The 21,785-nt window shown below is 38.8% G+C and overlaps 1 protein-coding gene across 1 annotated transcript in view; it reads right to left on the bottom strand.

Moving 5' to 3' along the window:
• TBL1X (transducin beta like 1 X-linked) overlaps positions 1 to 21,785 on the bottom strand; it is a 139,602-nt gene that overhangs the window by 36,935 nt on the left and 80,882 nt on the right. The window contains exons 3-4 of the mRNA XM_040055295.2: positions 17,190 to 17,297; positions 186 to 331 (exon numbers count right to left, since the gene is read on the bottom strand). Of these exons, the coding sequence (XP_039911229.1) occupies positions 186 to 331; positions 17,190 to 17,247 (204 nt within the window). The 5' untranslated portion in view covers positions 17,248 to 17,297. The remainder of the gene's footprint in view (positions 1 to 185; positions 332 to 17,189; positions 17,298 to 21,785) is intronic.

The raw sequence follows: 21,785 nt of genomic DNA, 5'->3' as shown, positions 1-21,785 counted from the left end.
CCTGCCAGAGCTAAGAAAACTGAAACACGTCTCCATCTCAGAGCTTTCTGCCTCTCTGCTGAAATGGGGCAAAGTGCGAGGAAAAAATTAAATGAGGAGAAGCTGGGTGTGCTACTTGGCACGTCCCAGCATGCGGCGGTGGCAGCGGTGGCAGCGGTGGCAGCGGTGGCAGTGGTGGTACTTACTTCGTTGATGCTGATCTCGGCCTCCACATACTGGAGCCCCTTCTGGAGGATGGAGATGAGTGCGGCAGGTGGCACTAGTGTTCCGTTGATGTTGGACTGGCTGATGTGGCTCTCGATACCGAAGGTAAAGGCCGAGTGGGAGAAACCTGAGAGCAGGAAAAGGAAGCCATGATATGAAATCTAAATGCACCAGATACACCTTCACGGTCTAAAAATAATTCTGTCCTGAGATCTAAGAGACGCTGACGTATAAGCAGAAGGGTGTGGGCTGGCTGCTCGGAGCCGCGGGGGTCAACCTGAGCCACCCTGACCACCCATCCCCCCTCTGCACATATAGGGGAAGGCATAAAGAAATGGAAATGCCTGCAGAGAAAAATAACTGCACTAACCAAAACAAAATCCCCCAAGACATGTGAACACCAGCAATAGCCACAAGGGCAGGTCCAGCTAAAAAAAGTGCCTCAAATCTCCATTTCCCTTGCTGAATTTCAGCGTTGGGTGTTTGCTGAAGATGCACGCTTAAATCCCTATCAGAATGCAAGTTGTATAAAATCAAGGCATAGATGCAGCTGACACAGGGGAGCCGTTCCCTTATACCAGGGAAGAGATTTCAAATGCTCTGCTCATTTATTGCTTACTACAATATGATGGGCAGAGCAGTGTTGTTAAAATGTGAAACTACAAAAAGGCCACCCCTGTAAACCTAATTTCTGTATATGAACAGCAACAGCAAAAGTAATTAACTGGGATCTGCCACACAGCAGATAACAAGCCAGTGAGGTGGCCTGTACTTCAGCCAGAAGTCTTTCTCTTCCCTGTGTCATTTTTGTCATTGTCTGAGTAAGTGAGTGGCAATGAAGGTGACAGCACCGAAAATTAAAGAATTCTGGCAGACAAATTTTAGAGAGTACTGCCTTAAATTCTGGCTAAAGCTGCTCAGAACTGTTGCTGGCTATGGAGGAGAGTGCTGCAGAGAGACTGTACAGAGGGGCAGCTGTGGGAGGGGGGAGGGGGAACAGGATGTAGACATAACGGTAGGAACCCATTTATCATCACACTGTCTCCAGAGCATTAATCTAACATTAAAAGCCTTGGGGAAACCACCCATGCACTGTCTCAAACAGGAAGAGCCCTCACGGTCTCCACCAACTAGACAGGAATAAAAAAACAAAACAAACAAACTCCCCCCAAAAAAGAAAAAGAAAGCAGCTTTCAAATGAAAATACTTCTGTTAAATATAACTGTGCCTCTTCCCCTTGTCAACACTAGTTTCATTTATAGCTCTGTCCGTTAAGGGATTTCCCCTATATCACTGCAATGTCCAATTGTGTGCAGGCTGGGGATGTGATTTTGAGCTTGCTTGACAGTAGTGCTTTCTTCCTCTCTTTTCAAGATGCTTTTTCCAGCTAGCTCAATTATTAACATAGATAGCTAGCAAAAACAAGCTGAGAAACAGAATGCCTCCCACATTTGAAACCAAGGTATGTATCTCTCTCCCTGTACACATTTTTTTTTGCTGCTGGTTTTCTCTTTTTCCTGCTAACAGCTTCCTCTCTCTCCCCTACCAACCCTAATTTCCCTTCCTGGCACTCTCCCAGTTTTGGGGGATGCTTGGGATGCTTTGGACACATTTTAGGAAATGGCAGGTCCACCTATGAACAGAATTCCATAGGATTACAAGGCACAAAAAAAGGACAGATAAAAAAACCCCACTGAAAAACTGCAGTATCATTTATGTAATCCCTAGCCCAATTTCTTATTCTGTATTGCTCTTTATGTCCTGGTCTAGTTTATGAGCTGCTGGACCTCTTGCTGTGAAATAGACTGTAAGATCTGCAGGGCAGCGTTCTTCCCTGGTTATTAGTTTTGTAGGACATCTAAGCACATTACTGTGAACCACAATGAGGAAGAAATCAAGCACTGAGCATACACAGCCTGCACCTCAGATGTCTAGTGCCTCATCACTGAAATCTCTATAAACACATGGCATAAAAATAATCAGAGAATCAGATCTCTCTCAATTTATATTTATGTGTATTTGAATTAATCAACAGCGATAACAGAACTTTCTTAGAACAAACTTAAAAATACATGATAGATAAACTGATAAATCTACGTAAGAATGTGAAAATTGAGCTGTTATCCAAGAGCACTAAAGGTGACTGCTAAAAACCCCAGCAGTTAGCTTGCAAGTCAACAGCTCAGAAAATTGCAACATGGTCACTGATTAAAACAACAGGTGGATGGCATAAAAATGGCCACCAAACATGGAGGGAAAAAGTAAAAAAGTGGAAAACAATGACTGGGATCTATGGCAGTATGAAGTTTTACATTTCATTATTGCATTTTGTATCTTACAGACATTTAGCTGGCTGTTGGCATATCTCAAGCCCCATCTTTGCCAGGAGACAGATGATTGTGTACACAGCTAAACCTCTTTGTTCAGTCCTGATCCCCAGAGAGCAACACATCTCACCTCATAGCATGTGAGAGAAGAAACTTCTCAGCACAAAACTCAGTTGTGTTTTTGCAATGAAACTTGTTAGCTTACTGTTTCTCTGGATGCTGAGAAACTATTACCAAAGCACCTGTTAGATGAGGAAACACAAAACTCCTGGTACACTGTCACAGAGGAGCAATCTCACACACCTCCAGCAGCTGTGAGAAACTTTCCTAAGATTTTATCATACAAGATCCAATTAACAAAAATCAATGGAGTAAAACCGTTTAAAGTGGGTACTGCTGGACATGGGGCTCCTCATCCCTCTTGAAAAAAATCTACCCATACAACTGTAGTTAAAAAAAAACTAAACACCAAACCCAACAGAAACATGCTAACCAGTTCTCCAACAGATAGCTAATTCCCCCCGGTTTCTTGTATTACCACAGCAGTTATATAAGGCTCATTTAAAAATAGACTGGTTTTAAAACTACCTCACAGAGTCAGCAAAAATCCTCAATGCAGCTGTACCTACATCATGTTTCTGGTAACACTGAAGAATCACCTGAGCTTTATTTTTATAGTTACCAGATGTCATAAGTTCTCTTCAGGGCTCTGCATTCAATACACTAAATTACATAGCAAAGTTGCAGCTCCATAGCTCAGTCTTACAAAAAGGTGATTTCTATTAAACAAAGGCAATGTTTAAAATGTTAGCTTGTTAACCTGGCCCTCTTCTAAGATCGTGAAACTACACTGAGGATACAAAGCCAAGACACAAGCACCACCCCCACTTCCAGTCTGTCAAGGCCAGTTGGGGAGCGTGAGCAGAGACAGAAGGTGCTCTCCAAGTGGGGATCTGAAGGAAGGATGTGGTGGGGATGACGTGAAATTACAGTAGACACAAACTGAAAATACTGTGGCAGCAGTGAAATGAAGGAAAGTTGCAAATCTGCGTCCCTATGCGTTCTTTCTCATAAATTCTGTCACTCTGGTGACTGCAATAATCACTCTATAAAACAATAATTTCTGTTCAAATAGCAGTAAACAGAATTTTCATGCAATAAACCCTTCTAAGACACATGCAGTGAGACTATGAGGTTTTAAGGTTAAAAGCATGAACACAAAGGGCTGAAGAGGAGAAAGCATTGCCACATACTGAACAGGTTTCATAGCTGTGAACCAGTAGCTATTCCTGTGACATGGCCAATGCCCTAAATGGCATCTTTCAGCAGACTTGAGAGAATGGCTTCCAGGTTTTGTCTGCCTCAAAAAAGATGGGAAAACAGAAACCATCAAGCTATGCATAATCTGTAAATACATTATCATATATGAGAAATATACCCAAATAAACAGTGCAGATCTTGGGATGATCTTTGTATGAATGGAGGTGACTCATCAACTGTGGTATAGTTGGATTTGAAGATTTTACTGAGCATAAAAGCAGAGAGGAAATAATGAATGTAGAAAACAATTACTTAAATGACCCCCCCAATCTCAGAAATTGTTATACAAATCAAAAACAGACTTGAAAACTGACTGAAATTCCTAATTGAGAGATTCCCACACTTTTTTTGTATTGACAGTGGTAACAGGTCCCAGTTCTGTGCTGTATCTTTTCCCACACTGAGGTGTCTGTATATACTCTCAGTGGTACATACACAGCCATTTGGGAATTCTTGCCCTAGGCAGTGCCAAAAAATGCATATGTAGGACTGTGTTTTGCAAAATTTCACTGATAGGCTTTGCTATAACTGCAAAAACGGAGACGATGGAGGGTTTTTCCTTTGGCTGCTCCTTTTTCAGTTAAAAATGGCTTCTTTGAAGCCTTTGAAGCTAGATTTGTCATTGATCATAAAATGACACGGTTTTATTTAATGAACATAATGATGCTTGTTGCGTGCTTGCTTGATCTGAACGCTACATTGTTTTAATTGTTTACAATATGCCTGGCTCACATCAGAAATGCCTGTCAAGAGCAGGTGTAGAAAAGGCAACTGGGGAGTGACACAGCCCAGGGAATGACTTTTCTTCTCCAGAGATGTGTCTCACCTCTTCTGGGAGCAAAGCATGCCTTCTTTTAGACTCTCAACTGGGGTGATGCTGAATGTTCCCTATGCTGGTTCATCTGGCACTCACAGCCCCAGCTAAAATTGACATCTATCAAGTGTTCCTTTCATTTCTCAGTCTCTTTAGCAGCACAAAAAGCATGTCTTTGTAAAACTGCAACCTTGAACTGTAGCAGCCACAGTACCTACTGCTGTATTTGTTGTACAGGTGAGGGGAATGACAAAGAGGGGTCTGTGGAACAACACCATTTGAACTTCAGTCCTTGCTGGTTACTGGGGAGTTACTTTGTGGATGCCTTGATGAGCAATAGAAGTGATTTGTTGAACAAAGTTTTCTGTTTGTGAGCTAGGTGGACTTAAGTTTTCTCTGGCTAACCTAAACAGTTTGCTGTACAAATAATTTTTAAAATCCAGGTGTTTTTCAGTTACTTGCAAATTACTCGGTTCAGTTTGCGAACACTGTAAGATCCTTCACTGAAACATTTGCTACTTAAAATGAAACAGAGAATAAAGAATTATTAACATCAAATTGCCTTTTACACACACCTTGAGCGTCTTGATGATGAACAGCCTCTATCTCACACAAGCCATTCCCACAAATCTTTGTTTAACTAATGCCCAATGTGGCCCTCTTTTCTGGAAAACAGTGAGATTTCAAATGGAGATCTGTCTCATTCCCTTAAATAAATTCTCCTATTTCTTTAACTTACAGAGTCAGAGACTGAGGTTTGCATATACTGACATCTTAAGTTCAATTCCTAGAAATCACTAAATTAGTGATGTTATTACTTTAAAAGAAAGAGAGAAGAAAACCAAAAGAAAAGGAATAAACTATCTGACAATCCCTTTTTTTCCTCCAACAATTTAACCATCTCCACATGGTAATAACCAGCACATGTTGTTTAATTGCTTTCTCTGACACTGTTCTTTCTTTTTTGAAATTTCCAATACAAGATCCTCCAGTTCTCATCTCTGAAGTAACACAGTGTTCCCCTTCAAAGTATATGGCAGGTAGAAGAAACAAAAATGAGCAAGGCCTTAGAAATTAAAAAAACTACTGGCTCAGCAGAATCAACCTGCAGTTGCTATAATGGAATCCACCAGCAATCTCAAGTCTTCTGGCTGCATAGGTATCTGTTATCTTTAAGGTAAGTCTTGCATCTGGCACTACCACTGAGACTTTGACCAAAGTACAGTTCATACAAGAATGGAAGGCCTGTAAGAGCTGATTACAGCTACACAGGCTGCAGGGGAAAAAAAGGTTGTGAGGGGGAAAGAAAAGTCATCTTTATGACCATAAATGGGTATATGAGCAAAATTCCTGGGAGATTCAGACACATCAAGTAGAAACATTCCAGTGCATCTGCATGAGTCAAAAGAAAATCAGGCGCAGGAGGAGCAGACGTCCACACACAAACCCATCAGCTGCTTTACTGTGTTCACCAAACCCAAGTAACTCCAAAGCTGCCTGCACAACTGCTTGCCAAAGAAACCAGATGCGAGCGGTGGAAAAACATTCATCCCAAGTTTGACGTCTGGGTCCTGGGAATGCCATGTAAGGAGGAAGGCAAGAAGGGCAGAGTGGTGCAATGTGGTGTCCTGAAATAAATTAGAGCCCCATCACAGCAGTTAAAAAAAGGTCCACAAAAAGCCCTCGGTAAAATATGACCATGAACAAAAGAATTTCCTCCCAAAATGGTTATGTACAAACAATACAGTCAATGTTAAATGAAGACTTTCGTAAGTCTAGGTTTAAGGGTGTGGAGAAGCAAGGCACAAGTATCACTAAGGGCAGATCTGAACGTAATTTCTGTAGGCAAAAACCAGAAGGAAACAACTTAAGATAGAGCAACTGTATTTTCTTAATTTGGGGCCTAGCACATGCTAATCCAGTTCCTGAGGCAAGTGATGTAATTTCTTGCCACTGCCTGAGAGACTACAGTGATGCTCTTCACTGTACTTGACTGTAGCTGCCATCTCAGCCTAGTATTTTCTCTTCTATATGATGCACTGCGTGAGAAATGAGAATGCAACGTGGATCCTTATCCTTGCTTATCCTTAGATTTTTGTCTAAGCTGAATTATCATATCCATAAAAACATGGTCATAAACTCCCAGTGTACATATATGCAAAGGCTTCACAAAATGGACAACTGCTTTCTTTGAAATATGTTTGGTCACAGTAAGTATCTGGTGCCTTAAGCCACTGGTAAGATTCTACAAACAATTACAAAAAATAATGGTGAACAAGAATCCTGTGCCAGATCTTGTTCATTATTCACAGCAGACTGAGATTCTCTTCTTAGCTGAGGTTTTTGTTTCTCGGTAATACATCCTAGAGTACCTCTCTGGCTTTGGAAGCATCTACTTACTTCAAGACTTACCTTTGCAATTACATAAAGGGCTTAACAAGGACACATTAGCAATTTAAAATAGAGAACTGCAGTTGAAATATATTTTTAGAAAAATCAGCTGAACAATAGGGCTTGCACATTTGTTTCAAGATTAGGATTGCTAAATGATTAAAATTATTTCCAGAACCCTGGGAAAAGTGTTTGGTATTACAAGCTCTTTCACAGTCACTGGGAAATATAAAGAAAGGATTCCTAGCTGTAGGTAAAATTACAGTATGTCTAGTTACCCAAAGTTTTGTAGAAGTGATTATTCACTAATATTAAACGTTACGCCCTTTTTTCTTGGATATTGGACGTGTTCACCTTCCGCCAAGAATTCAGAGTAAATGTCTGCTACCCAAAATTATTTTATTATGCGCCAAAGAATGTTTTTGGCAGGTATTTTTTTTTCTTTTTCATGCAGGAAAGTATGTTGGAAAAGATTAATACAACTTGGAAATGATCTTTTGATGAGTGGTACTTGGCACTCACTGTTTAAGCCTTTCTGAGGACTGCAAATTAACAAAGAGAGAAATACAATACAGACAGAAAACAGAGCACAAGCAATGGAAAGAGGAACTTATAAAAATCTCTTGAAAACATGGTCTGAAATAATCCCCTTTTCCATTCACTCTGTGCAACTGAGAATGACAATTGCAAATAAATATCAATACAGATCTAGTAATTTATGCAACTATGGGCTAAGTTCAAAACAGCTTACAAAGGCCACAAGGACGAAAACAATCTTTTCCTTCTGAATTAATAGGATGCTGCTATCTTTTAGCCCTGTCTGTGAAACCAAACACCCAAAGAAAGAGACATGCATAATTTCCAGGATCATGTTTACAGCTACATACTTTTCTTCAGCTACGTTCTTCTCTCTGTTCTAACATACACCTCCAAGTGGTGGCAAGTAGGACACCACATCTGACGCTCGGGGGACATTCAGGAACCTAACACGGGATGGTGGTCTGGAAGCACTGTGGCTGTGCAGGCAGAACATTCTCAGCACACAGGTTATGAGCAAAACTTGCAAAGCTCCACTGGGCCTGGAGACTCAAACTGAAAAGCAGTAAAGTGAGAAATGTGTAGGACTATATTGGTTTTACCAGCAAAGTCATCTTGACCTTTAGACATCTGTCTTCTACCCAACATGCTATTTTGTTAATACCCTAAAAATACTGTGGTTTTGCAAGCTTTAAAAAACAGGACATGAAGTGATCAGAACCAAAATTCGTGCCATGGAATAAACTTGTAAAGGTGTAATTGTTTATGCTTGTGTATCTTAAAAATCACTGTGTTTGCTTAGTGTTCAAGATCCAACACTGTACGGCAACTTTCAGGCCAAAGAAAAATTTAAACAGCCAAGTTTAGAAAACTGTGAAGAGACCTAGAAGGAAATATGAGGTAAGCAGGCTTTTGCAAATGGCAAAACCCCAAAATACTCAGTGTATTTCTTTCCTTCACAAGAACTGCACCAATAATGAAACAGGGTAAATAGAATTTTTTAAACAGACCTCTTGAACTGCACCACAAAACATTTGAAAATATTGTTCATATATTTGTATATAAAGAGATATCTGGTCACAAAAGTTACATATAAAGTCTGCACATAAACCCATAAAAATGGGTCTCATACAGCCTATTAAATTCCTCCGAAAATTTACCACAACTATGTAGGACAAACCAAAAAACGTCTTTACCTGTAAAAATATTTTTTCCTTACCATCACAGAATTTGGATTTTGTGAAGCCAACGATTAAATACTGCTAGTACATATTCAGTGCTCTAAGAAAAAAGTGTTCAATTTGGTTTTGACTAGCACAGGTGCTCAGCTTCATCCTTTCCAAGAGCTGTAGCTTTGTAAAGTTTACACAAAAATGTTTTGGGAACTGCAGCCCAACAAAGCTTGTTGCCTTCTAATGTTGACCCTGATTTTCTTAAAACATATTTATTGTTTATGAAGAGAATAAATCTTTAGTAGTGGAGACAGAAACTGTACATAATAATACAGTTCTTTCAAATTTCAAATTCAGAGTCAGGCCCACTGCTTCTGGAATCATACAGTCACTACCTTCCCAGTTTAAAAGAAATAAAGAAAAGTAGAGGAGATATTAAAAAAGAGGAGTCGTGGTTTATGAACATCCCTTATATACCCTTTTGATAATACACTATTTTACTACAAAAATATGCTGGAGGCATTTTATATTATAAATATATATTTATATTATATTACATTATATTACATCATATGAAATATGTGTTGTTACAAATGGTTTCATGTCATATAGGAACGTTCATTCTGAGGTGACTTTTATGAAATACTTTGATTTAAAGTAAACCATTTTTTGGGTCGAATTTCTTATCCAATGGTCACTTTTAACACACACTGTACTCCCAGAACAACACTGTGGCCTTATTTTTCTAAAATAATTCATGAAAATTCTTGTGATTTTTGGTTCTATGGTTCTTGGCTGGTCCTATAGCCAACTTTCAATAAACCAGAGATCGGGACCAAAACCTTAAGTTATTTTAATTGAGTAGGCTGGCCCTAGAAAGCATAATGAATCATATAAATAGGACTGCATGCCCACAAATCAGGCCTGTGCTAAACCAGGAGAATTAAAAGTAGAGTTTGTTTTGCTCCAAAGTCTTGCCATCGCACAGCTGAAAAGCTGAAAGGATCTCTGCCTTCAGTCTTAACACCAGTTCCTGAAAAATAGTTAGCATCTTATTCATCCTGCTTTTAGGGATATATATTTTCACCCATAAATTCATAAACAGTACTCTGAAATAACTGAAAAAGAGTGTTAAATGTTGTCCCAGTACCTATGTAATACCTTTTAGTCAGAGGATTTCAATACATTTTAGGACTATAAACACGCAACATCTGCTTTGAGGTACCGTATGCAGTATTAACTTTGCTTTCAAACAGGAAAATTGAGGGACAGAAACTTTAGGGTGAGGTATAAACACTCAGCTTTTATGCATGCCCTTGAAAAATATATCACTTTATTTATTCAGTAATACCTGGTCAGCAGCCAGTTACACCAGCACAGAAGTAGCTGTGCAAAGAGAAGGTCAGAAGTGTCCTTACACCTGTGCAGCTGAGGTTGGTCTATGAGCTACAGCCACTCTGTGCTGCAAGCAGGACACATGAAGCCCAAGAGGCTGTAGTAACACTCACATTGACACAAATAATACAGCCACAGATTGTTACTGAGTCAATACTAAAATGTGTGTTTTATCTTTGCCTGGCAGGCTGTCATTTCAAGGACGCATTTTTCCCGCGGCAAACAAAAGGTCTCCATCATCCCAGCCTTTAGAGCACAGCTGCGTACAGAGCCTTGGGAACATTGCAGCGACTGCCCTGCAGACCTTTCTGTATGGGTTGTTTAAAGGATGTTTGAGGCTCTCAGATGCTGAGCAGGAGGTTGGATCACTTGAACATGAGCCGGCAGTGCGCCCTTACAGCATGGAAAGCCAAGAGCATCCTGAGCTGTACTACAAAAAGCACTGCCAGAAGGTCAGTGGAGGGGATCCTCGCCCTCTGCTCAGCACTGCTCAGACAAGCCTGGAGCGCTGTATCCAAGTCTGAGCTCCACAGTACGAGAGAGCTCAGTGAAGGACCACAAAGATAATCAATAGACTGGCGCATCTGCCATACAAGGAGAGGCTGGGAGATCTGGGACTGCTTAGCCTGGAGAAGAGATGGCTCACAGAGGACCTTATCCATGTGCAAAGAGGATGGACACCTTTTCCAGGGGTGCCCTGTGATAGGAGGCAATCAACACAAAATGAAACACGTGAAATTACACTGAAACAAAAGAAACCATATTTTACTCTGGGAGTGATAAAAAGTATTGGAACTTGCTGTCCAGTGAGGTTGAGGACTCCTGATCCTTAGGAGACATTCAAAACCCAACTGGACACAGCCCTGGGCAACCTGCTGCAGCTGACACTGCTGTGAGCAGGGGAGGTGGATTAGATGATCTCCAATGGCCCCTGCCAACCTGAACCATTCTGATTCTGCCATCTCCTCAGATACTATCCAGACTGAGCCCTCCTACAATACTAATGAGCCAAATTGCAAGAAAACATAAAAAAAAGGCAAAAGAAAAATCATCATCCAGTAACTCTGCCATGAGTGCACACGATTGCTTTTACTGCCACGCTGGACAATTTGCCTTTATTGACCAAGGGATTCATTCTTCTAATGAATTATTCTTCAAGGTATAAATTTTAATAATTTAAGAAAAAAAACATGCACTGAACATTCCTCTTCTACCTCGCAGCAGTCTTCCTACACAAAGAAATCAGTTAGCTTTGAAGCAAATTTAGCTGACCTATATATGCCAATCTTTTATGCTTTGCTTAATCTGAATTATTTTCAACATGCACGTCTCTCGTCTGTGACTCAGGGACTCTGTGCCGCACACAGTTTTTCAAAAAATACTCTACAACATACCTCATGCAGGCAAAGTGTGGACTTCAGAGAAAAATTACACAGGCTTATGTAAGTAAAGACTGTTGCATCAGGCAGCAACTCAAAAGAACAGAATACTGATCTTCAATCATTCCCTACTGCCTGGGAACTTATGCAAGCCACTCTGATATTTACATTTTCTTTAAAATTTCTATGTTGAAAAAGAGAATTATTCAATAAAAAAGATAGTTTCCTTCAAATTTTGTTGCTTCCTTTTCAAAAAATTGCAAATGTCATTGGGAAAAAATGTAATTTAGTACTATTCCAACTATTAGTATTTAGTTTCATCACAAGGATGAAATCCCAGAAACACCATAATATCCACATTTTGGATTCTCTCATAATTTCCAAAGGCAAAATGACAGCAAAATGCCTTGGATGCGGTTAATAGAGAAGGCCCATATTTGCACATGTCTAACTAAAAAGGGTATTGTGATTCACAGAAACACTTTGCTCTATGCCCTTGAATAGATGCTTAAAACTTGAGAGAAAATATTTTTTTCTAAGAAAACAAGGAAATCTCTCAATTATCAACCAGGCAGACCAATGTGCTGCTATAATCCTGAATTTACAGCGGGGAGAAAACCTTTTTTATTAGCTGTCTTCATTTTTATGGTTAGGAAGAAAACAAATGAAAACTCTAAAGTAAAATGGTAAATTGTCCCAAGTCAGCATCTAAAAATTTCATTGACATTTTTTTAGCAAAAGCATCTAGCTACTATTTTTATTGTCTTAGATGTGGTACAGATTGTACATGGTGCAGATTATGCACTGGGGAACAGTTATCAAGGGTGTATCATAAAACATGGAAAATTCAAATCAAAAGGTAAAAATTTGAGTGAAAATGGAAACTTACAGAATCTTAACTCTAACCAGTCATTGCAAGACATTCATTGCAATAAATGTTCTACTAGAGAACAGAGTAAGCCACAGACAACTGGGGAGCTGATTTTCAGACAAGAATTCTAGGCTGCAGCATGCATATAAATGCTAGAGAAGGAACACTGTTAAATGATCAATGCATCAGAAATACCCAATTTGTAAAAGCTTTAATAACTGAATTGACATGTTGGGCTGGATAGGGAAGGTAATTTACTGTACCATTTGGAGTGATGATAGGATTTGCACTCACAACAGATGGCAACACATTTTAGATTAAAAAGTACGTGAGAGATTTGATTTCCCTTGGTTTTGCCATCCTCCCTCAACTCCTGGAAATTTCCTTGGGATCCTTATTACTCCTCATTGCATTGTACTGCCCTGACTTTTATTCCAAAAGACAAATAATTACTGTTTTTCTTTTGGAAAAAACGGAACAGGAAAACTCCACATTATGAATTCTGGGGTTTTTTTTGGTTTTTGGTTTTTTTTTCAGAAACTTCAGAAACAGAAGAAACCCAATAGAAGGTCTACGTCAGCAATGAAGATGGCTGCTAGCAGAAGTATGCTTCTCAGGAGTTTGAAGAGGTGCAAAGTTAACACAATTAATATTATTACATTAATGTTATATTGTTAGTATTGTATAGTTATTGTTAGTATTAATATTCTCTACTATCAATTGTAATTAACATAATTTGGATGCCAGAACTGTGGGTACTTTGGTATAGCTTGTTTCCCTTTCATCAATGTACCTGCTTTGTTGATATAACTGCGTCCACCACAGGAGTATTTTGTGTGCTTCTGTCTCTGGTTCTACACTCTCAGCGTAGATGTACCTAACTGGGGCCACCATTTCATTTAAAGATAGACTTTGTGTCAAGACACCTACAAATAAATAGAACCTGACTTTAAGAAGTTTGACTCCTGAGATAAACAATACTTGAAAGGCCTCAGCACTTTTAAGAAGGACCCCTTTAAATTGTGCACCAAAGAAGTTTGTAACCAAAAAGGAGAAAACTAGACATTGCAAGACTTGGCTTTGGATAGGAAGAGATAACCTTGAAGTGAAAATAAACACTTGTTCTCTTTGTATCCCAAGAAAGGGGCATTCATGGTCTTTTTGTGGAAGTGGTTAACACCTAGTCACCTAGGTGAAATTCCTATGGCATTAAGCCATGGAGCATAAATGGAAATTATGATAGACTGCTTTGATTTTCTGGGCATAGATAAGCACTGAGACAGTCACCTGTGTGAAGAGGCAAATATTTACTTATTTTAATACAGCTAAACATTTAGAGGCTTAATTTGTTCGAGTCCTGTCTTGTAAAGGAGGGATTTGACTGCACTGCCCCTGGACCAGGCATCTTCTGCAGCCTGCTCCTCCAGCAGCAGGCAACTCAAAGCAGTCTCCCTGGTTGTACTTCTTTCTGTTAAACCCCATGATCAGTCAGTGAAACCCCCCAAATGCCATAACTTACTATTTCATTCCATCTGCAGATGCACTTAGTCATCATTTTATATTTCCTTCCAGGTAACCAATAAAGCTGTTGCGCAGGATTATGCCAAGAAGAGATTACTGTGAGTTCCCACTAGAAGTAACCCCTGAGATGAATACTCCCCAGTTATAATCACTTTTCAGATGTTTCTGTTATCCCATTTTTAATCCATTTGGTAACTCTGGGTTACACAGATTTTACCCACTCTTATTTCATTTTGGTTTTAACCACTGTGTCAACAAGACTAAATAAATGCCATAAAGTAGTCTAAGTGTATTAATGCCAGCACAGCTATCTCTGTCAACTTCATTTCTGATCCTGAAAAAACAGTATCAAGTATGTTTGACAAGATCTATTATTCATAAAAACTTGCTGGCTGGCATTTGGTATGATGTCATCTCTGCAGATTTGTTGGAGATATTTAGTCTCAGCCTTCCAACAATTGCCCTTGACTTATAGTTACCTGGATAATCTTGTTTAACCTTTAAAAATTCTGGCACAACATTTGCTTTTTCCAGTTCACTGAAACTCTCCTCAATATGCCAAGATTTGTTAAAAAGCAACAATAATGGTTTAGACAGTTCAACTCTATTAATAATCTCCTGTGCAAGGTTTCTGGTCTGACAGAAAATTAAGAAGGAAATATAATTATTGAATTTCACTTCTAACTTCAAGTCTACAAGAGCTGAACTCTTACTAGAATCACCTACCAGCATTTTCATAATGAAGTGTAGAGTCCCCTTTAGCATCTTTGCTACAATGCTTCAAAAAAATCTCAAGTGTTTCTGTACCTCTGAGATGCAAAATACATGAAATATTATAGGGACATTTTGCTTTTTATATACTTATTCTGCCATATGTATCTCCTTTGTTATTTCTCTCTTCCTCCCACCATTTGCCTATATTTTATGGGAAAGCCTGGAAGTTTTACATTAGAAGATTAAGGATAGATACCTGAAAAAAAGAAGTGAACTTACGTATGGTCTTGTAAGCAACATTCATGGCTGTGTCTGATAAAATTTTTAGAAGCTTTGGGTTCAGCTAATATTAACAAATAATCATTGTAATAAGCCTGTTTTTTGCAAACGCCTCAAACTGTAGGGGTTTGAACTCAGACTGTATTTAAACATTAGCCCTTTAAATCTGGCCTGCATTCCTTCTGAAGCTGTGGATTAGATATCTTTCACTTGCTGTTGCATGTTATGGCATTTATAGTAGCAGATGGAAAGCCAAAATCCTGTATAACAGTTTCTGTCTTACTGCCTTACTTCACCTGGAAATACAGATATAAAAATTTCTTTGGAAAAACAATGACAGTAGGAAAAAAGGTTCAAACTAAAAGTAAGAAGCTAGCAGATTAGTGGATTCATCATTGGTTATAGCTCTATTTTGCTGAATGAAATTCCTAAAAAAACTGCCAGGTATATCTAGCATCTAGATTTCAAGATGCTCAGTTTGAAGCACATTTGAATAGTTCTTCAAATATTTAACCTCAATTTCCACTCTCTTATATGTGTAAAATACAACAGAATGGTGGAAATATGATGTTTTTGTGAATGTCTTCAGTATGTGTGGATTAAATATGAAAAATATTTGACCCTCTAGATAAGAATGTAAGAGCAGTAAACTTGCCATTAACATATAAATTTTCATGTAAAGTCCCCTGTAAAATGGCAAAAGTGATTGCTTGCATGCAGGAGATGTTACCTAGAGTAACTTTTTTCTGACATTTGGCTGATCCCACCATTCTTGATTGACTTTGTAAAGCCTCCTGAATCACTACACAACACACTCACCTTGTGATGTACCAAGAGGAATAAAGAAGGTTGTATTTTATTTTTTCACATCAGGAAAAGCTACCATATTAATACACTGCTAAGCAGAATCTCCAACAACCCAAACACAATGTAAAGTAACTCCAGGATTCTTTATGCTTTGATTACATCCATTGGTGCACTACTCTAATAGCTTTCCAGTGTGGTACATAATGGCTTTTTTTTTAAAGTAAACTTTGTCTAGATGAAATTTTAGTTTTGTTAGTTCCTCTTTTTCTTTCATCTGTTTGCACACCACATCTAGACAACTTTTTATAAGCTCCGTTATTAGAGAGTGTGAGACAACAGCTAATACAGGCCAACTATGGACTCTCAAAGAACTGTTTTAAAAAACCAATCCCTAAAAAAGTATGACAAACCTACTTAATTTAAGTGGAGATTCTTTGCATAGGGATTCAGTTTCCTGGGATTGAAATAGTCTTGCAAGTGGAAGAAGCAACTTAAAATAATGTATCCAATGAACACCAGTTATAGCGACCAACAGAAGGCGGCTAAGGCAGTCTCTTCCACCTGCTGGGATTCTGGTTCTTGCACAAGGCATCTCTTGGGTTTTGAAGGCTTATCCTAAAACTGGCTTCAAGTCTTCTGAAAGGATAACATTTATTTTCCGCAGATTTGTTTGTTTGTTTCAGCATGTGAAACATGAAATATTTTTAGTCAATTCTACTTTTATCAACATAAAACATAGGGTCAGTACCAAGTAAACTGTGATGCTGGTTACAAATCCTTTGTCAATGTTTCTAACCTCCTCTATCATCTCTACAGTAACAGAACGTTTTCCATTAGCTAAGAGACTTTCTACTTCTTGCAGTCAAAGAGTGGAAAGAAGACTACCGATATAAAATAATCCCAAAATGTAAGTTTCAATTTAATTTTTTAAAAAGATTTTAAAACCCTGTGGTATTTTCCAATCGGAAAACAGGTAGAGATGGAAGTGGTGAGGAAACAGAGCCATGGTGACACTTGTACAGCTCAGTTTACATACATAATTATCCTAAGAATGGTCTAAAACATTAGAAACTTGCACTCAAATTTCTCTTTAGAGCCAACATAAATCCAATGTAAACAATTTCTAGCTAAGAAAAAAAAAGATACAACATATATGTGTTTCTTGCCTGTGCTGCCAAAAGTGACTTTGGCTGACATGATATAACTACCAAAGCATTTAACATAATGTTATTTACTTCTTGTTTTGCCTAACTGCAATGTTTATTTTGTACCTGTGCATGTTTGCACTTTAATTATGTTCCAGACCATGACTACAAAGAAACAGGGGTTTGTGCAGGAAATATTTAATCTATCAGTCTGAAACACTCAAGGCAACATTCCTAGAGCAATATCATGCAGAAAGACAATTTTCCCATTTCATTTATGACCAGAAGTTACGAAGAAAGACAAGGAATTTACCCGATTCCTGGAGATAGCGATACACCAAGAAATTCACTTCGTCACTGGTTATGCTCATCTTAGCCCAACCTCAATATGATGAGGTTTATGAGAAGTGTGATCCACGCTCTGTTCAAAGGGAGAGAAAAGAACAGGTTTTATCTTAATTTACTATGAAATATGTTATCAAAACAGAGGTGGGAAATGTTAAGGTATTTAAAGATGTAATAAAGTTGTTAGAGCTGTAATGTCCCAATGTGAGGCATCCATTAAGTATCGTGAATCAAGTACTAAAGGCTGTACTGCACCTTTCAGTACAACTCAGGAGCAGTATTTAACATACATGAGAGAGTCAGAGGGAGCATTTTAAATATTGGAAGACTTTTCTAATGTCAACTCCTTTACTTGTGTGGCTTTACTACAGATTCTTTGGAGACTCCTCTTTACTGTGTGAGCATTTTCAGAATTGCTGGCAATTACAGTCTGTATAACACACCAAATTATAATATTTTTGCAGCTCTGAATTTGTAGTCCAGCTTTTTGTCCAGTTGTTCATCCACTGAAGACAGATTCTTTCCTTACAAAACCATGTTATGTAATGAATGGGGCAGGAGGGAAAGAGAAAGAGAGATATCACCATACACCTTGAGCCAACAAGGAAGACAAATATCCTTGCATTATATAAAGATGTAATATTATAATGTCTCTGTTGATTAATGCTGAGCAAGAATTGAACTCCAATTTTTCATTTAAGTGATTGCAACCTTTAGGATGACGGTTTAACATCACTATTTTGGGCATATACTCTGATAATAAAAACACTGGCTTTAGATGACAGATTTGTTTTGAACGTTTTCCATTAAATCTTGATGATTCATTCCTGTTTGGGAATCTGACTTAAGTAGTTTGGTTTTAAAAGACCTAAGTACTCCTCAGACATAAACTTTGCAGCTGTGTCAGCCACACCATACCTACAAGCGATCACATACAGCTTTGGCTGCACAGGCGCGCTCTGGGCTCTCACCGCGCGCAACAAACGAAAGACCGTAGGCGTGCGCCGCGTGTTTTGATTTCCCATATGTCTCTTCTTGGCAAGTGGAAAGGTCGTCTTTGTTCATCAAAAACCTCTTCAGTAATTCTTGCTGCCTAAAGTAGCACCTGCTACTGCAGGCGATGGTGATCGACGACGCTACCCCTGCTGATGGTTGAAACCAGCAGGTCACTCATGACTGTAACAGATGTCTTTGCATATTTATGTAAATGGAGGTCTTTCGAACCCTGGTAAGCCTTTTATTATCCCAGGCTGTATTTCATCAATAGCTCGGATGTTGGTTTTCCGTCTGAAACCATAGCTTGCTAGTTTGGCAGACATATTCCTCAAATACTTGAGTCTTAATTGTTACAGTTTGCATTTCATGGAGAACAAGAAGAAACAAAGTACAGAAAATCATTCAGTCTCCCTAAGGAAAATTTCATCTCCTTTGGAAAGGATGAAAGCTTTCTGCTAAGATTCTGGCTGAGGACAGCAACAGCCGTATCCAACATCTATTCCTGTCACACATGCCACGTATTGCCCTGGGAAGCCACTCAGTCTCTTCTCTCCTCAATCCCTCATCTATAAAATGGGCTCAGACTTCTCATATGATTAGGAGACTGGAAGCACTGATAGTGGTAAGGACTGAAGTTACCATGACTGGCAACTGCAGGCAGTGAAAGCATCACTTCCAGTATAACTTTATACGCACTTTTTCCAGATAAACAGGCTTGGATCTGAAAAATTAATGAACTCCTTTTTGTATTATCATCGCAGTGCAGAACAAAATAGACATTCACAGCAACAGTTAAGGCCATTTTCATCTCCAAGTGCTTAAAGTATGTCTGAATCATTGCTATGGCCATGATAGTAATAAATCAAGAGAATTTGATAGCTGTGGGTTGAAAAAAAAAAAAACCCTGCGCTTTTAAAAGCATTTTAAAAATAGATGCTTCAGAGTTTGGTGGTAGGAAAGTTGGTAAAGATGAAACCGCTTACAAAAATTCAGTTTCAGCAATGACGTACTCTGTGGTAAGATGAACTTTATGAAAAAAAAAAAACAAAAACCAAAAAACAAATAAAAAAAACTTCAAATGCCATTTCTGGGTGCATCCTGAAAACTTCAGACATTAACATGGTATTTCCCAGATACAGAGGGTTGCTTTGGGAAAGGGAAGGCAAGGGAAAGGAAGAATGCTGGGTTTTGTTTGTTTTTCTAAAGGTGACTTTTCTTAAATTAATTTAAATCGGAGAAAATCAGTGTGATTGCAAAATAGTCTTCCAGTTCCAGGAAAAAACCCCTCTATAGCAGCTACCTTTGTATCAGAATCCCAAGCACACCCAGTAACGACTGGATTAACAATGCATCTTCTCTGAAGTCAGTCAACAGGAATTACTTTGACACGTGTCAGATCATATCTTCATACACACATTGTTACCATGCCACAAATAACCAGATGATCTCCACTCATATATTTAAGGTTTCTTCCCTCCCACAGATGCCAGCGTAGCAATCAGATACACAACTGTGAAGCTTTTACCCCTCCAAAGCAAGCCACAGATTTTGGCTTTTACCCAGAAAAATCTATTCAGTAGAAATTTGGCTGCCCACACTCAATTTCATTAATGCTCCTTCTGATTCCCTTCTTCTCTGCAAATAAACAGTCCAAATACAAGTAGCTAAAAGAGACATGGTGGGGAGGAGAGGAATATCCTTATGTTTTGTGTATCTCCAAGACTGATTAATAAATAACAAACAATGAGCCTCCCCCTCAATATATTTTTTAAATGTAAAATTGTAAACTTCTGTAGGAAATCACAGAAACTTTCAGTCACCACTGTGATAGATTTATTTCTGCTAATTGATGGCCTCCTTTTATTACTGACAACTGGTATTACCTAGATTAATAGTTTTTTAAAAGAAACGAAGTGCAGTTTATAAACAACACTGATGTGCCTTTGGAGACATTTCACATTTAAACCAGCAATAACATCTTAATTCTTCAAAATGTCAAGAGGATTAACAAAAAGCATTCAAACGTGTTTGAACTTTCTTTACTTGAAACACTTTTTCCGGCAGCCAATTACACATAATGGGAAGTTCTATTTACTTCAACCTCTCTTTAAAATTTTGGCTTGTGATCCTGTAGATATTTAAGAATGCCCAAACATGTGACCTGAGCCAATTAAGACTTGCCAAAGTATAATGGATGCAAAACATACAAACCCCATCAGTGGATGGATGGATTGTCAAGATCATTCAAAATTAAATGCAACACTTATTTTAAATAGACACTCAGCTCTTAATTCTATCATGACAGGTTTGCAGAAATGGTTCCCATATAGGGAATAAGAATCTGGCATATTACCTCAAACACCACCACTGTGCTTCTAGGGCTGCTTGTCTTTTCACCTGGTGTTTCACTGGCTCCAGTGAAGCTACTACAACTGCAGCACACTGCCCTGTGCTCCAGGCAGCCAGGACAGCCTGCTTCCCAGAGTAACCACAGGACCTGATCTGGCTCTGCACACCGACGTACCACTGTTCTCAAATTAAACCCTCCTGGAGCATTGGGAATCCTGCTAATGGGCCATGCAAGTGGCTCTGGAGAAGGCAACCTCATGGATAACCATGGTTCAGCACAGTGAGAGCCAGGTCAGCTAAGAACAGTTCATTTACATCCCATCATCCCCTTACTCAAAAGGATTGCTCTTCCTTTGCCAGACATACTTTAGCACTGCTGAATACTGCACTCATAAATAAGGGAGATCTGGCTGAAGAATCAAGGGAAAATGACCTTTTCAATTTTGAAACAGCATCTAAAGACTCAACTCCTCTGCCCCTTTTATAAATCATGATCACTGGGTCCTCCAGGGCCATGTCCTGCCCTCCAGGCCAACTCCAGGGCAGGGGACGGCCAAGGTTATTTTGGGAATGAATTTACATTTGCTACTTGAACCAGCATGCCCTCCATAGAGACTGGGAATTACCAGTCAATCTTCCCCTCAGGAAGGCGGAAACAGGTCAGACATCTAGGGAAAACACCTAAACTAAAACTTAAACCTGAAACCTAAATAGCAACTTGAGCACTTCCCATTTGTGCATCCAGCCCTGCTGACAGAAATTTATCAGATGGTTGGTCTGGCCCTCATCTTATACCTTGAAAAATTCTGCAAGCTCCAGCCTGCTTTAACTGAGTGCTGAGCAGTTGTCAGCTTCTTGGGAGGGTTTTTTTTGGGTCATTGTCGTAACATAAACACAGTCCCCTTCTTGTGTCATGTCCCCTTTACCTCCAAACCCCAGCTGAAAAACACAAATTTTCATTTATCTCCTGCAGAAGCCAAAATGCCTTTTCACAACTGAAATTTTAATGGTGACATCAACATTGTCATTAAAATGATAAGGAGGTGTGAAGAGAAATAGTGTATTTGATTTTAGGGAAAAAAAAAAAAAAAAAAAAAAAAAAAAAAAAAAAAAAAAAAAAAAAAAAAAAAAAGCAGATGTTCCTTAAAAATGGAAACATTCCAGAAAGTTCACACATTTAATGTTGTTGACTTGATGCCCTGCTGCACGGGAATCAGAG

The sequence above is a fragment of the Hirundo rustica genome, chromosome 2, assembly GCF_015227805.2.
Source record: "Hirundo rustica isolate bHirRus1 chromosome 2, bHirRus1.pri.v3, whole genome shotgun sequence".
Classification (NCBI taxonomy): Eukaryota; Metazoa; Chordata; class Aves; order Passeriformes; family Hirundinidae; genus Hirundo; species Hirundo rustica.
This window is presented reverse-complemented; position numbering and strand designations above follow the sequence as displayed.